This window comes from Gavialis gangeticus, unplaced genomic scaffold (genome assembly GCF_001723915.1).
Source record: "Gavialis gangeticus isolate Ggan-Ray unplaced genomic scaffold, GavGan_comp1, whole genome shotgun sequence".
NCBI lineage: Eukaryota > Metazoa > Chordata > Crocodylia > Gavialidae > Gavialis > Gavialis gangeticus.
This window is the reverse complement of record NW_017729001.1, coordinates 31,468,664-31,484,143: the sequence shown is the minus strand read 5'-3', so window position 1 is coordinate 31,484,143 and position 15,480 is coordinate 31,468,664. Positions and strand designations below refer to the sequence as shown.

General features: G+C 38.0%; 1 protein-coding gene across 5 annotated transcripts; it reads right to left on the bottom strand.

Annotated features, from left to right (window-relative positions):
- Nucleotides 1-447: 447 nt before the first annotated feature.
- On the bottom strand, nucleotides 448-15,480 carry RSRC2 (arginine and serine rich coiled-coil 2). Of its 5 annotated transcripts, none has more exons than XM_019507258.1 (10): nucleotides 15,454-15,480; nucleotides 11,490-11,646; nucleotides 10,468-10,511; nucleotides 7,360-7,572; nucleotides 6,507-6,650; nucleotides 5,148-5,270; nucleotides 3,359-3,438; nucleotides 2,660-2,892; nucleotides 1,887-1,976; nucleotides 448-1,090 (listed from the first exon to the last, which is right to left on the bottom strand). In XM_019507258.1, exons 2-10 carry the CDS (start codon nucleotides 11,568-11,570, stop codon nucleotides 911-913), a joined length of 1,188 nt encoding a protein of 395 aa, XP_019362803.1. In that variant the 5' UTR covers nucleotides 11,571-11,646; nucleotides 15,454-15,480; the 3' UTR covers nucleotides 448-910. The 5 variants fall into 5 exon arrangements, with proteins under 5 accessions (XP_019362803.1, XP_019362806.1, XP_019362801.1 ...); XM_019507261.1 differs by having other exon boundaries at nucleotides 2,660-2,889; XM_019507256.1 differs by having other exon boundaries at nucleotides 7,360-7,550; nucleotides 15,454-15,474.

Sequence of the window (15,480 nt, the reverse complement as noted above, 5' to 3'; positions counted from 1 at the left end):
TTGTGAGCAGGGAAAAATGATTTTCTTTGGTCTAGTGGCAGAAATAGCTAGGGGTTGAGGACTCACCTAATGGTAGATCTGAATTTTTAGGTCCAAGCAATCGAAGGAGGGTAACCTAGTTAAACAGAAGACTAAGCAGAAATGAGAACTAGGTGAAGTAGCATATTTCAGCCAGCAAGCCAGAAGAACACTGTACCTTGTAGTAACAATAGTCAAACAACAAACCCCACCCCCCTTTTTTTTTTTAAAGAAAAAAAAGTGTGCAAGGTCAATATCCAATGCTTGTACTTTAACTGCACACCCCATGGCCAATTTCTTTCCCAGTTCCATTACAGAGCTCACCATGACACTTTTTGCTGGACATCCAGCATAACTTAAAAAACCCAAATGATTGGAAAAACTTAAAAAGAACCAATTAAAACAAAAACTTAAGTGAATTTAAAAATACCAGTTTAGAGAAAAAACATCTTTATTATTAACCAGGTTTTTGCACTGGATTATGTGCCTATTGGCCCAACCTGCTGGATAACATCTACACAATGCTTCTTTCATGTTTCAAGAATTGAAAATAACTGTACAAGGTTAAAGTACAAAAGTACACAAGACAGTGGACACGAAATATCCATGTATGAGTTTACCCCGTCTGCTGCTTTGTTTGAAAAGTAAAATTTTGAACTAAAAAATACTGTCCTTCTATAGTTCTGTCAAGTTTAATGGAAGTGGGTATAACCTGATTACAACACTAACACCAGTATCACTGATCTGATATTTACAAAAAAATTGTACTTTTTCAATAAATTAAAGTCAATGCAACACCCATGCAAGCTAGAAGGCTAGCTTTTTGGTGAACAAGGACCCAACATCAGAACAAGAATCTTCCACAAAGTCCCAAACTTTAAAATCACGTCTTTCAAACTGCATCCATTCCTCGCATGGAAGATGTAAACCCCAATCCCATTCCTCTTTGTGTGTGGGTCTGTGATCTTGCCATCTCATACTGGGCATCCAAATTTCTGAATACTTCTTCCTGTTGCTTCAGAGTTTTATAACTTTCTTCATCAACTGAACTACAACCAGCTTCATCCTCACTCTAGAGATCAGACAAAAAGAAATGATTTATAAATGTTTTAAATGCAATAACTAGCATTTTCATACACTGTACCCTTTTTACAGCTACACAAGATGTACTTTTTACTCTGACGTATTTAGAGGCTGGGAGTAATTGTCATCAAAAGTATTAAACATGCTCGTGAGAACATTCAAATATAATGTGTAATTAATAGAAATAATTATGCAAGTTCCTGTCATTTGATACTCATTACACAGAGTCAACATTTTGCTCAACTTTAAAAAAAAAAAAAAAAAGGCAGACAAATTAACCTGATCAACATTTGGATGTTACTAGTATGAAGTCAGAGATGAAATCCCATGGAAATTGGAATTTTTCTCCTTTACCAGTCTAGCTATCATTTGAGGGTTGCTCGTATATTTTTAAATTTCTCATGAATGGTTACAGGGAAACTACCATCCTAAAATTAATTCAAACACAAATTTGGAAAATATTTACTAACTCTGCACGGCCCACACCTAGACTATGAAGTGAGCCAAGTTAAAGCATAGTGCTTTTTCCCATCCCCAGACCAGTTTGTTAGCCAGAAACACCAGGAAGCAAATTCAAAAACTTCTGAATTCTCTGAGAAATATTTCTGATTGAAGTCACTAGCATCTTAATCTGAATTCAAGTTGATCCTGAAACCCTGAATACCAAGTTTTTAACCACGTTAGCACCAGAAATTGGTAACATTAGCCTTAAATTATGCTCTTTCAAGTATTAAAGTATTCCATGATACAGAAATAGATCTAACCACAAGTATGGAATGCCTTACCTTAATACCCATTAACTTTCTAAATTTGACATTTTGGTCCTTGTTTCCAAAATTCAATTTTTCCCATATTTCCGCAGACTGCGATTTATCCTAAAGAGGACAAATTACATTAAGATTAAAAGCTTTTATAGAAAATTTCCAACAATATTACAACTGAGGTAGTAACAAGCAGATAGAAAGTGCCACTAAGGATCTATCCAGTGGAGTATGTGTGACAGTGTTCTCCACTGCTTCCTGGAAGATCCTCTACTTCAATTTTCAGAGTAGCATTTGCATTCTTGGCATGGGGCACATCATGAAAGAATTTACTCCCCTCACGTTGTGTTGCACCAAAAATAGTTCTGACCATCACCTGAACAAGTACAATAACTTCCAACAAGCTCCAGAGTTTGATTAATAAATAATTTCTCCAGACAATAGTTACTGCTCTGTAAAAATAGGTGGCCACTGAATAACCTCACCCTGAAGATCTTTGTTACCACAGAGCTAATAGCACAGGCTAATTTAACTTTGCATACTTTGTATTATGTCCTCTGGCAGAGGTTCCCTGAACTCAGAGATATCAGAGCCTGATATTCCATTATTTTCTTCAGTCCAAAAATGTAGCTTATAATAATGTAGAATATAAGTGAACACAAGCAACATCATTCAGTTTAGTTCAGCTTGAGATTGCAGCAAGTAATACACTTTGAAACTATTAAGTATAAGATGCTTCTGATAAAATGATTTCATGAAAATATTAAGAATGGGTGAGAGGGGCAAGAGGGAATTACCCCTTCCTTTTTGCCTTGCCAGAGCATTTTTCGTTTTTTCTCTTGTTCAGCAAACTTCATTGGATTGACTGCTGCTGGGTTATAATAACTAGGTACAGCTATTCCAGTCTCTGCCAGTGCTTTTGCTTGCAATGCGGCCATTTGAGCTGCCATGGCTATTTGAGGAGTGACTTGTGTTCCTGATGCCAAAAGAGCAGCAACATTGATGACAGAACCTCCAGTAGCAGCAGCTGCTGAAGAAAGAAAGGATAAAAGAAAATTAAATACGAAAGTTTTGAATGTTTTTCACATACAAGGAATAAGTTACAATTTTAACCTCTAAGTCCCTTGATTGGAAACAAATAGGAATATGTCTGGATGCGATGCAAAATGCTTTTGATAGAATAGCTAAAGTTTCCTAAAAATTGGAAGTTTCCCAGGGATTTTGGCAAAACAGCAGTCAGTTAAACTGCACTTTGTAATGTAACCACAAGAAATCATCTCATTTTGTTGTAATACTTTGTATTTCAGAGTCAAGGTAAAATATTCCCTTGTTCTCTAGCTGCCAATACACGATCCAAGTTACAATTCTTAACTAGTAAAAGAAAAAAAGGCCGAATATTAGCTGGTTTGGGAAAACTGCTTAACCTGAGGTTAACAAGCAACTCTTACTTTCTCCATAGGTTACTCTGCATGCAGTAACAGTTCATTAAGAATTACCTGCAGCCATCTCCTGTTGTTTCTGCTTTTCAACCATTTCTTTTTCTCTCTGTTCTTGCAATTTCTTTGCTCTTTCCAATCTACAAATAAGTGACATAAGGAATAATTGATTTACACACAATTAACTTGCAAAAGACTAACAAAACTGGTATGCTTGCATACAAATAGCTGTTTATTGAAGTAAAGTCATAGACTGAGCAGGAATTTTTATTATGCACAAACGTCCTGAAACACTGTTTAGAAAGTTTTGGGGAAAAAAATACATTTAAAAAAATTTACAGGGAGCAACAAAATAGTACATCCCCCCCCCCACTACTAAACATTATAAAACATAACAATGCACAATTATAAGCCAGCAATGAATTAATGACCTCAATCCATTTCCATGTGGACGTGCTGTCCAAATCCCAAGATATTATAACTGGTGTAAACTGGCTGGGTCTTCCAGATAAGAGACTTGCATTTGACAAAATGGCACAGGGAATCCTGTACTGTCACACTATTTGTTTTATCCGTAGTTGGCAATAGAAAGTACTTCAGTTCATTCTGTAAGATTGGTTAAGAATTTTTTTTAAGTTAGGAGAAAAAAAAATTTAAAAAAAAGCATCAGCCTCCCAACTTACACCAGTTGAACCAAAGTATTGAACTAAAAATTGAGTTACATTTAGGCATGCACAAATGAGTACTACACAATTCATAAAGATCAGGAAACCATTCACATTTTAGCGATGCGTCCAACTCCAGTAATATCCAAATACATATTCTTGAAATGTTTCTATTTTAAAAAGCAATAAACAGAGCAAATTCTAGAAGTGTGCTATAAATAAAAATAAAATTAGCCTGTGGAAGGGTTCTGCATACTTTTAACATTCAAGAAGTAAATTTTCTTTGAGGGAATTCAGCAAAGTATTTTCTGTTAATCAGCTTCTTAGTCTGTAGCTCCAGAAAATGCAGACCAATTGCTGATCTTCAGCTCCTGATTACCATGGGCATTTGTACATATGTATGCACTACAGCGTCAGGCGCTTTTAAAAGTGCCCAGTGCTGCACCACATGCATGTGTATAAGTGGCAAAATGCACATCAGCACTGAGAAAATGGCAGTGACGCACTTTTGAACTAAAACGCATCCAAGGTGTCTTAGTTCAAAAGTGCACCACTGTCATTTTCTCAGCACTGATGTGCATTTCACCATTTATACAAATGCATGCGATACAGTGCCGGGCGCATCAGCTCACATGCGGAGCAGACAGGTGTATGTGTATAAATGCCTCATGGTATTTTGCTATATCACTCTAGTCACTCACTACAGCACTTGGGAACAAAGACTGCCTCTTATTCTTTCAATAATGCACTTTTGTGGAATCACATTGCCACCCCTCCTTGCCCCCAACATATTCTTTCTTACTTGGGAACAAACTCTGGCAGAATGGCAATGGCTGACAAATATAGCTCTTCTAAATTACTTTCCGTTATTTGCACACTACAATTTATAACTGAGCTACCAATCAGAAACAAACAGAAGTCAAACATTTATGTAAAGCTCAGTGTCAACAGCAAAACTAAACTCAAGATCAGAGTATTCAACTGAAGTAAATTCCTTATTTGTGATGTAACTTCTACGTATGTGCAAGCTGGGACTGACAGAAATGTGTTTAAGTTTTTTGTATCACTTGCCAACATATTAGCATCATTTAAACAGGGGTGATGGCCCCACCCACTGTTCCTTCCAAGAGCTTGAAGGGCTGTATTTTTGCTACCCCTTATTTAAACAAAAATAAATGTATTACCTTCTGGCCAGAGCTTCCTGTGCATCCATTGCTGTGTTTCGTCCCCTAAAGGGTGGAGGACTTGGACTCCGGCTATGACTCCTGCTGAACCTTCGTGGTTTTTCAATTCTTTTCTTTCTTTCTCTGTAAATGATCATTTTATGAAAAGTCACCAAAACAATGAGGCTACATATAACTTAATATTAAATTATCTGAGGACTATTCATCTTTCAATGTCTCCCCAAAGGTGTGTTCAAACTTTAAAATACTGAACATGTAATTGGAAGTATCAGTATTATTTATACTGTACACACAACTATGAAATACGATTCTCTGAAAAGCACATTTAAGTTATGGACTACTTGGGCAACTAGAAACAGTAATGCTACATGAGCTTCTCTAACAAGTCCCTGGCCTCCCACTAAATAACATACATTTCCAATACTATCAAATCTACTCTAAACAGAGCTTCCCAGACATGTTGAAACAGTGCATCACTACTCCTCCTCCTCCTATACCATATTATTGATAACCAAATTAAGAGAACAAGGTAAGTCTATATAGGTACCACACTGCTCTGCATTTGAAATAGTATTCAATTAGCAAAAGCTTTGCTAGACTGAAAAACCTCACTTTTTTCTACAGTTGCTACTGTATTCTTATTCAGATAGTTTAATTTGCTTGCTGAAAACAAAGTCTGTTTTGGAGTTTACATATCAGTGAAGGGGTGGGAATCATTAAAATATAAAAAAAATTTCAAAAGTGATAGTGAATAATTTCCACATTTGACACAAACAGCCCAGAGTAAGTCACACCTTCATGGAGAACTAATATTTTCCACTATCCATATTCTGCCTTCAGCAAAAAAAAAAAACCAGACAAGTTTATAAATTCTTTAATAAAGTATCAGTAGGGATGTGTGCATCATGAAGTGCACATGCGGCTACATTCCCTAGTCTACTTAACAGGCAGTGCTTGCTGAAACTAGCAAATGGATAAAACAACAGAATTCTATATGATCTTAAAAAGATAAAATCTGTTGAACACTTCCTACATGTTATTAACAGTATCGCAAAAGTGCCCAATGTTTCTAATAGACCATGTACCTGGAAATGCTAAACTGCAGTAATACTAAAACAGTCACTATGTGATTTAAAATGATTATCTGAATTACAAAGAAGAAGAAACCAGAACAGGACATCACAGGGGACTGAGGGAACAACAGTTTCACATCTAAGATTCACATGAATATTTTTTCTTCACCTGTTGAGCACCACTCATATTAAATTAAGTCAAACATTCTTGTAAAACGCATTCACAATCCAGTAAGAAACACTTAAACACGTAACATATTGAGAACATACAGAATACAAAACTTACCGGCTTCTACTCCTAGTCCTACTTCTGCTTCTAGTCCTATGTCTGTGTCTAGATCTTGATCTAGAACGAGATCTTACACGCCGCTTTCTTTCTCTGCTTCGAGATCGTGACTTTTTTCTGTCACGGCTTCTACTACGATGACGTCTGAAACACATATCCCAAATACTTACAAATTCTTGAGGGCCTGTTCTGACTTCTACTTAAACCCTTACTGAAAGAGTACATAATCGTTTTGGCTCATCTATGGAAAACATTTCCCAAAAATGACTAGAAAAATTTAAAGTGAGGAAAGTGGGATGAGAAACAAAACATGACAGAATATGTACGAGAAAGCTACCACATCCATTTAGAACTTTGTATATCATTAAGTAACATTGAATTCATCAGTTATTTACAGAGTATGAATGTCTGGAGTAGCTCAAAGAACTGAGTGCATCAGAACAATACAGGAGTCCTACGTTTCAGCAATATCTCCCAAAAACATCAGTTCTTGATAAATTAAGGATAGGAACTTTAAGGGCCACATATAGAAAAAAAGAACGTTGACATAAGGAGGAGAACATGTACAAGGGAACATTTATAAAATATATATTCACTGTAATAGTCTGCATTTGGATTAATTTTAGATACCTTGACTATCCAGCCTTAGGCCAAGTAAACGCAGAAAAAATCTTGACTAACAGTGCATGCAGTACACAGAGTGCAATCTTGCCACTGTGGCTTTAACAATATGCAAAAATCTCTTTTTTAAATTGCGGACAATTTATTTGTATATGGAAATCTAAAACAAAAATAGTTTATTTTTGACAACACAATTAGAAAAAAGAACAATTGCTGAATACAGATACCTTACCTTTCACGAGACCTGGATCTTGAATGACTTCTACCTCTTGATGATTTTCTGTCTTTGCGCTTATGTCTGTCCTCACCATTTTCTGATGAATTTAGGCTGTCTCTCCCCTTGTCAGAAGAATGTTCTTTGTCATTATGGTCCTCAGATTTGTGTTTCTTGGAGGACTTCTCTTTGGACTCGTGTCTTCTTGCCTGTTTTAAGAAGAAGTTGGTTCTTTCAGGAAAATAGTGCAACAAAGAGAGTTAGTATGGGTATCAGAAGATAAAAATGATATGTTGTGATGCAACATTAGTAACCTTAGGAGCGTGCCTCAAGAATGATGGCTATTTTACTTAACACCGCCAACTACCTAATGTTGCAGATGCACACTATCATTTTTTAAACATGTTTTTGGCTCCCCGCTTTCTAAACTATCTTTAAGACTCCCATGAGAGCACTGTTATACTGTTTCCTGATACAAGTTCACAATACTGCAATGAAAAAGGTAACCATTTTCAGTTACTTGTTACTCCATCTATCCTGGAGCAGTAATAAAAAGTATCTAACATGTTCCTGTCTCTACAAGTTATCTATTACATGTATAGACACACATACATACATAATAATGTGTCTAGAGCCACACCATTTTATACAAGCTTTTTTTAATCCATACATATAACCATCATAAATTAAGTAGTATCACTGATTCAAACTAACATATTAAACTTCCCCATTAAAAAAGTGTTTATAAAAACATACAAGGTTGACATCCTTGTTTTCCATTCTTAAAACATTCAAGCTTCACTTTGAGGTCTCACACTTCAAATTAAACTAAAATGATACCCTGTTATGCTGTACTGCAACTTTTTTCTGCAGTGCCTTTTTATTAAAAGCAGACTCATTCCTTTTACAGCTGCAGTGCCTGGAGTACTCTGCAAGGTCAGTTCTTATTTTTGCCTAGGCTTTCTGTGGAACCTAAGCTATGACATCAACAGCTCTTAATACATCCAATTAATTTTGTACGGTTTCTTGTTTGAACTACTGCAGACCACTTAAGTCTTGGTTTCCACATAAAGGGTTAAAAACAACTTAATAAATACGAAATGTTAGCTCCTCAATGGGAGCTAGTGGTCCTCGCTGCTACTGCAGCCCAGCCTTGTAGCCCATCTGGAGGCAGGGAGGAATGAAGGGCAGCAAACAAGATGGCAGCTGCCCCCTTGTCCCTCCTCCCCCTGCTAAGGCCATTCTGCCAATCAGTGCCTAGGAGAGGGGCCACTGAAGCACATCCAGGAAATATCTGTGGAATTTATTTATGCCATGACTAACCTGTGAAAATTGTTTAGTTTCTCCGTGATTTAAGTAGACCCCTAAAGAATATATATAGCAAGTCTATGTATATGCCAGCAGTTTAGAATCCAGGTTCATCTAGATCTGCCCTGATCTAATGTTGCATATTTAAGCACCTCTCCCACAACCACCAAATTATTAGTTAAGACACAAGTCTGATAGAGATTGGTCATAATTAGAAAGTACCAAGTTTTTAATATTCTCTCAACCAAATCTCTCCAACTAAACTTGGGCTGGTATATTTTATATTCCAGACACATACAAGAGGGTCCTTCTCATAATTTTGTACATGTCTAATATTAGAGACAGACATGCCTTCTTTGCCTTTTTTCTCAGCAATGTTTCCTTTAATTCACTAAACAGTTAGTGAAATCTAATATATACATGCAATTAAGTCAACAGTTGTTTGTTTTTAAATGTTCGCTACCTACAGGAATTAATTTCAAAGCATGCAATTTAAATAAGATATTTTGACCTACACATTCAAAGAAGCTTTAGCCTTGGGCCATTCAAAAGTTTTTAAAAATTGCAAATTCAAGTGAAAAAAAAATGAAATAAAAAAAGCATTCAGCAAGATTCTAACAAGTTATTTTTCACTCAATTAAAAAGATGTAAAAGTTTCACTTAGCCCTAATATAGCAAAACACCGCAATAGTTACAAGTGAAAGAAAACTTTCTGAACCTAAGAATGAGAGTTTCTTTTTGATCAGTCTTCTAGACACACACTTAGTAATAAACACCATTATATCCCATAAAGGATTTAAGATATTTTTAAGGGAAATGAGAGTTTGAATGACTAATAGTTACCTTATCATGAAGTAGGCTTATATTTTTGCTATCTGAGTCTGCAGCGTCTTCAGTTCAGTCTCTTCGCGCATTAGCACGCTGAGTATGATTTATTATAGAAATGTTATCATGTGATCTAAACAATATAGTCAATTTTACAAAAACTCTCCTACATCATTTTTTTATTTTTTTTTTATTTTTTTAACAGAGCTTCCATTGGAATGAGGAAAGGAGAAGTTCCAGACCCACATTACAAGTTTTACGAGTTCCCCATCTACCCAACCTGTTCTTGCCCCACATAACTTAGCCTCTCTTCTGGCTACTTCTGCTGCTCCTTGCTTGTTTGTTTGATCTCTTCTCCGATGAGTAAGCCAGTTAGCTCCAATGTATCACTGTTGATGCCTTTTTCTCATTCCCCTTGCCCTAAGGTTATTTTTCTTTTTTTACTTTATTTTTAAAGACAGCTTTTGCTATTGCAATTTCTAGGCGACTTGCTGACATCTGAAAGGCTGCAGCAGTCTTTAAAATTCAAAACCACAAACAGAGCTTAGCCACTGGGGAATTTTACTTATTTCTTTTTAAAAGAATTATTCTCAGGTAGATGGGTATCTAACACTGAAGTCCTGAGCAGTGGTCAGGCATCAGAAGACCAAAGGCCTTTGGTTAATGGAAGCTCTGCGAGACAGACAGTCACCAAGAATACCAATTATATTTCTCCATATGAAAAGCTCATTTTGCTGTTTCCACAAAAAGAAAACTAAAGTTACTAGATTCTGAATGTACTTTTGCTATTAACTATTACCTTCTTGTCAAAATGATGGCTTCAATCATGCTTCGCTAGGACAGGTACTCCATGCCCATTTAAGTTTATGAGTTCCAATTTTTTGTACTTACCATTAAGTCACTTTTATATAAAAGTTTACACATGTGCAATATTACAAGATACTTTTAAAGAAGTATTGTACAATTACCTAAGCACTACAAAGTGTTAATTACCTCTTTGCTTCTGCTCCGACTTCTGTGTTTTCTTCCTTCATTATCTGGAAAAGAAAATGTTTGTTATTCATCAGATAACTGAGCCCTTAAAGATTATAATGGTCTGGTATTGTTAATATGAATTTAAGCTGCATCTATTTATTGCACTTCTTCCCCCACCCCCATGCCAAGTCAAGAACAAGAGGTTAAAGATACATACTTTTAAAATATCATTGTTATGCTAGCAATCTACTAGATTAGAGAAGTTCTTAAAACTTTTTTCATTACTACTTCAATTTCTTCTTTGCATTTTATTCAACTCTAATGGGGAAAGACTAGCTTGTTTCACACTTTCATACTCATGTATTGGAAAGAACTCTTTAAATGTTGGATAGAAACCATATGGGAAAATGTGGAATAACCCACACGTGCCCAATTAAAACAGAAGTATATACGAGATTTCCTAATTATTTATGCTATTTTGTGCATCTCCAAAAGAGAAATACCAACTGATCATCTAGAAGATTTTTTGTCGAAGCACATGAAACATTAAAATTTGCAGTTTTAATAGAACAAAAAAAGAACAAAATTTAAAATTACTTTAGATTCAATATTAACTTAATTCTAAACTTCCCCAATCTGGCACCATATGAGAGCAACTTTCCCCAAAACTATATTAAGAGAGATTCAGGTTCTGCAAGGATGTGTTTTTATGCTTTTTGTTTTACAGTATTTTCAAATGATGCAATGTACTATAAGAAATAAAATACAGAGAGTTATAACTAATTATTTGCCACTTTACTTCTACATGATTTGCACAGTATCACCAGGATGAAGTTCACACATTTTTGCTAGAATCCACCAAGAACTGGCACAGGAAAGTTAGCTTGCCTTACTTGGATACTTTCATGTTACCCAGTTATAATAATATATTATCTCAAAAAGTCTGAAGTCTGGGATACCTGCCATATGATAGGATTGTGCAGTCCACTGTAATTAAAACTGAACCAATTACAGCAACATTCCTTAGCAGTGAACCATACCTGATTTTCGTTTTCTTTCCCTTGATCGTGAACGTGATCTTGAGTAATGATGTTTTGAGGTTCTAGGAGAATTAGATGCATCTGACTGTTCCTTTTTCTTCTCTCTCTCTGGAGATGACTTTTCTGCAGCTATTCCATCTCGTTCAGTATCACTACCCTAGATGGGCAGAAGAAAATATTATAAAGTTTAAGTAGAGAAATCTCTTTGGTTCTGAAAGAATCATGGGCAGTCTAGCACTGAAGAATGATTTCTTTTCACCGTAGCACTCTTTTAATAACTAAACAAATATCTTTTTAAAAATAGAATGTTTTAGGATATTTAACATTTTTATTAAGGTAACAATATGAATAGAATTTTGCCTCATTGATATTTGTATGCTAATTATATAGTGAAAGACTAGCTTATCAAGAGCTGTTACAGACTAGCACCCAGAACAGAATTAATAGCTTCACCCCAAACCAGCTCATCTGTAAAAATAACTCGTTTGTAAAAGCAGAATTTACCATTTTCAGGTTTGGGGTTTTTTTTTTTTTAAATTTCAGTTATAAAATGCAGTGTGAAGCAAAGTCTACCATGCCAACCTTATAGACTTTTCTCCAAATAGTGTCTATGTATTCAAATACTATTTATGTAAGTTCATATCTCAAAAGTTACTGCTCATGGATAATGCTGTCCACACATGGCTGACTAAATGACATTACAAATTAGGGTATTACAGCTAGGACACGGCTGTACATCAGTGTTCAATTAATGGTGAGATAGGAATCAAGCACAAAGTTATTACACATTTTCTGTGTGATAACTTTGTGGCTTATTTCTTGTTTTATGACACCATTAATTGCTGAGGGCTCTCGGCCACTGGAGTGCATGGTGTACCTCTGCAGCTGGGAACCAGATCAGCTGATAAGACTCCCAGCCATGGGAGCTTCCTGCTTGCCAGTGGTGCAGGGGGATCACAATCCCAGGCTCCCCCCCGCACCAACAGAAAGGCATGATGGGATCAGAGGCTGGACTTGCACACATACATGGCAAGAGGCATGATGGTGAAGAAGCACGATTGTGGGGATCCTGCATCAGATCCTATTGTGCCTTTACTTGCACAACTGCCAGGGGTCTTAAAGTCCTCCAAGCCGTCCTATTATAACTGTCAATTTTATAGTAGCACTGTCTCAATGATCACCTTAATATATCTGATTAAGACTGCAAGGCCACACTTTCCCTCATCCTCTCTTAATTTTATTGTTAATCCCACAAACACATCCTGGTATATAAAAAAATTCAAACTGAGCTCTCTTCTTACAGTTGACCATCATGTAAAAACACATTCTATAATGACAGATGATGCTGTTATTGACTCTTTGCAATATCATTGGTTTCTGTGGCTTTGAACAGATGAATTGAAAGCATATGCAAAACCACCAAAGACAAATGAGTTAGTTGCATGTTTCATTAAAGGGCATAATTTGGCTTGCAAAACATTTTACTCATGAAAGGGAGAATAATCTGACTGAGTACATACAGAGGGAGTTAGAAAAAACATTTTTAACTTGCAAACTGAGAAAAAACAGACATGGAAATCAATAAGATGATGGATAAAGCACATCAGTTGGTTTTTTTTTAAGGTTTCAATCTCTGGATAGAAAAATATTTTAAAGAAGGGTTAGTTGTTCTGACTAACCATAAGAAACTTTGTTATTTTGGGTACATGATGGGTTTTCTAGGATAGTCCTGTAACTACAACCATCTCTCCTAATATTCACATTTCACTTGCTAATATTCATCCCACCCAGGCTGCTAATTTTTTTGTACCACGTTTCCTTCCGTCATGGACTCTCGGCACAATTCTAGTAACTAGGCCTAAAGTGAGAAGTAAGGCAAAGGGGTCATTATTTTTACACCATCACAGTAACAGTAATACCAAGCTCTTACACAGAACTTATGGTAACCATGAAGTAGATTTTGTGCTTGCAACATACTGGTGGTAATTGTTCTTTTTTGTACAGGGATGCAAACATACAGAAATCATATACAGAAAACTATCAACAAGAAATGCCATCTAGGAATTGTCTACACCAGGGGTGGGCAATTATTTTGGGTGGAGGGCCACTTACTGAGTTTTGGCAAGCAATCGAGGGCCGCATGATAGGCAGCCAGGGGCAGATAAATATTAATTTTATAAATTTTTTAGGGGCCCCATGGGCCGGATAGAATGTCCTGGCGGGCCGCATTTTGCCCACCCCTGCTCTACACATTATTGAAGCAATATACTGCATACCTCTCTATAGTTATAGCTCTATAGCTGAGTGTGTCACAGATAAGTGAAATCAGAAATAAAAGTGGTCCCCTCATTTATCATCCTACCAGTCCCAGTTACCCTTGGCATCCCACAACTCCAAAGTTAATTTCTCCACTTCATTTTTGTCCCTCCCTCCTACCACTATTGCCAAGACAGCAGTTACGCGAGATGTTTCAACACAGATACACATGGTTTCAAAGGGCGATTTAGATCCCATTTCCTTAAGATGGGAGGTGATTTATGATCCCATTTCCTTAAGATGGGAGGGAGAAGGGGATGAAACCCAGACAGTTTTCATTAGCTGTCTTTTTTCGTATTGATAAGCAATGGCCAGTAGAAAGTGAACCTGTTGGACCAATTTCCAACTCATTACAGCCTTACTACTCATGTCTGACATCATTCCTCATTACTATCCAGCTAGGCTGCAACAAAGACTCTTCTATACTACCACTACACAGAAAGGTTCAAACCCAGAAACAAAACACGCACCTACTTATAACTACACACAATGAAGACAAATAAATGAGACTATTCACAATAGGCAAGGTATATGCCAAGACCAGGGTTGAATTGCAAGAGTCCTTCACCTATTATCAAGGAATGCAATTAGCTCTGGGTCAGTCATCAAATCATTTACTGGGTCAGACCCTGGGTCCATGTTGCCCAGTGTCCTGTTGCACAGCAGGTGCTGTCTGGGGGGCTCTGCTCACTGTCCCCCCTTGCGGACCATCACTCTCATCTCTGTTTTGCCTGTCCTTTGCCCTAATAAATTAGCTCTTTCCTCAGTGGACTCCCTTTCTAAGGGAGCTTACAGGTGTTCGTGGTGGACAGCAGCCAAGCAAACAGGCCTGTGTCACACAGTGACAGGCTGGCTGCTGAAAAAGGAGAGTGACCCAAGTCTAACCACAGGCTTTCCCACTCCCCTCTCCCACTTGCAGCCTCCCAACATTCAAATAATAGGAAATTTCAATTCGGACACCGTGCCCCCCCGCAATCTGCTCCCAGACACTGATACCCCTGTCCTCCAAGAGCGTGTCCAACCCCTTTCTGACTCCAGCGACACCACCACACCTGGGAGCAACTGGTCCGATTCCTCCTTGGGCGAGAAAGACCTCCCTAGCGTTAGTTTTAAACTTACTGCTGACTCCTTTCACGTCACGAACTAGGGGGCTGCCATCAGAAACGCCGGTTTTTGGTGAGCGCGTTTCCCTTGAGGCACCCGGCAGCCCCTTCCCCAGGTCTCCGCTCTGAAACGGCTTCGCTTTTTGAAAAGGGCCAATTATCAGAACAATTCAATAGGACGCGCTGCCCTTTGTACGAGCTCTGCTAGACGGGTGCCTCCATACGCGAGCGCCTGTTTTCAGTGGGGAACTGGCGGCGGGAGCAAGCGTCTCCCCCCCGCTGAGCGGTGCAGGGGAGTCTCCCCTCCCATGGAGAAGCGAGGTGGGGGGGCCCAAGAGCCCCCCCCCGCTCTTCTACAGAGACAGAAACTTCTGGAACAGGACCGCGGGGAACGGGGCGGAGCGGCGCACCCGCCCCTCGGGCCCCATCATGGCGCCGGCTCTGAGGGGAAGCGGCGGGCGCCATTTTGTGCCGCCGCGCACTCGGCTTCCCCCAGCCCGCCCGCGGCTCCCGCTAGTCCGCCCCGCGGGGGCCGCCCCACGTACCGCCATGTCCTCCCCCCGCGCCGGGGG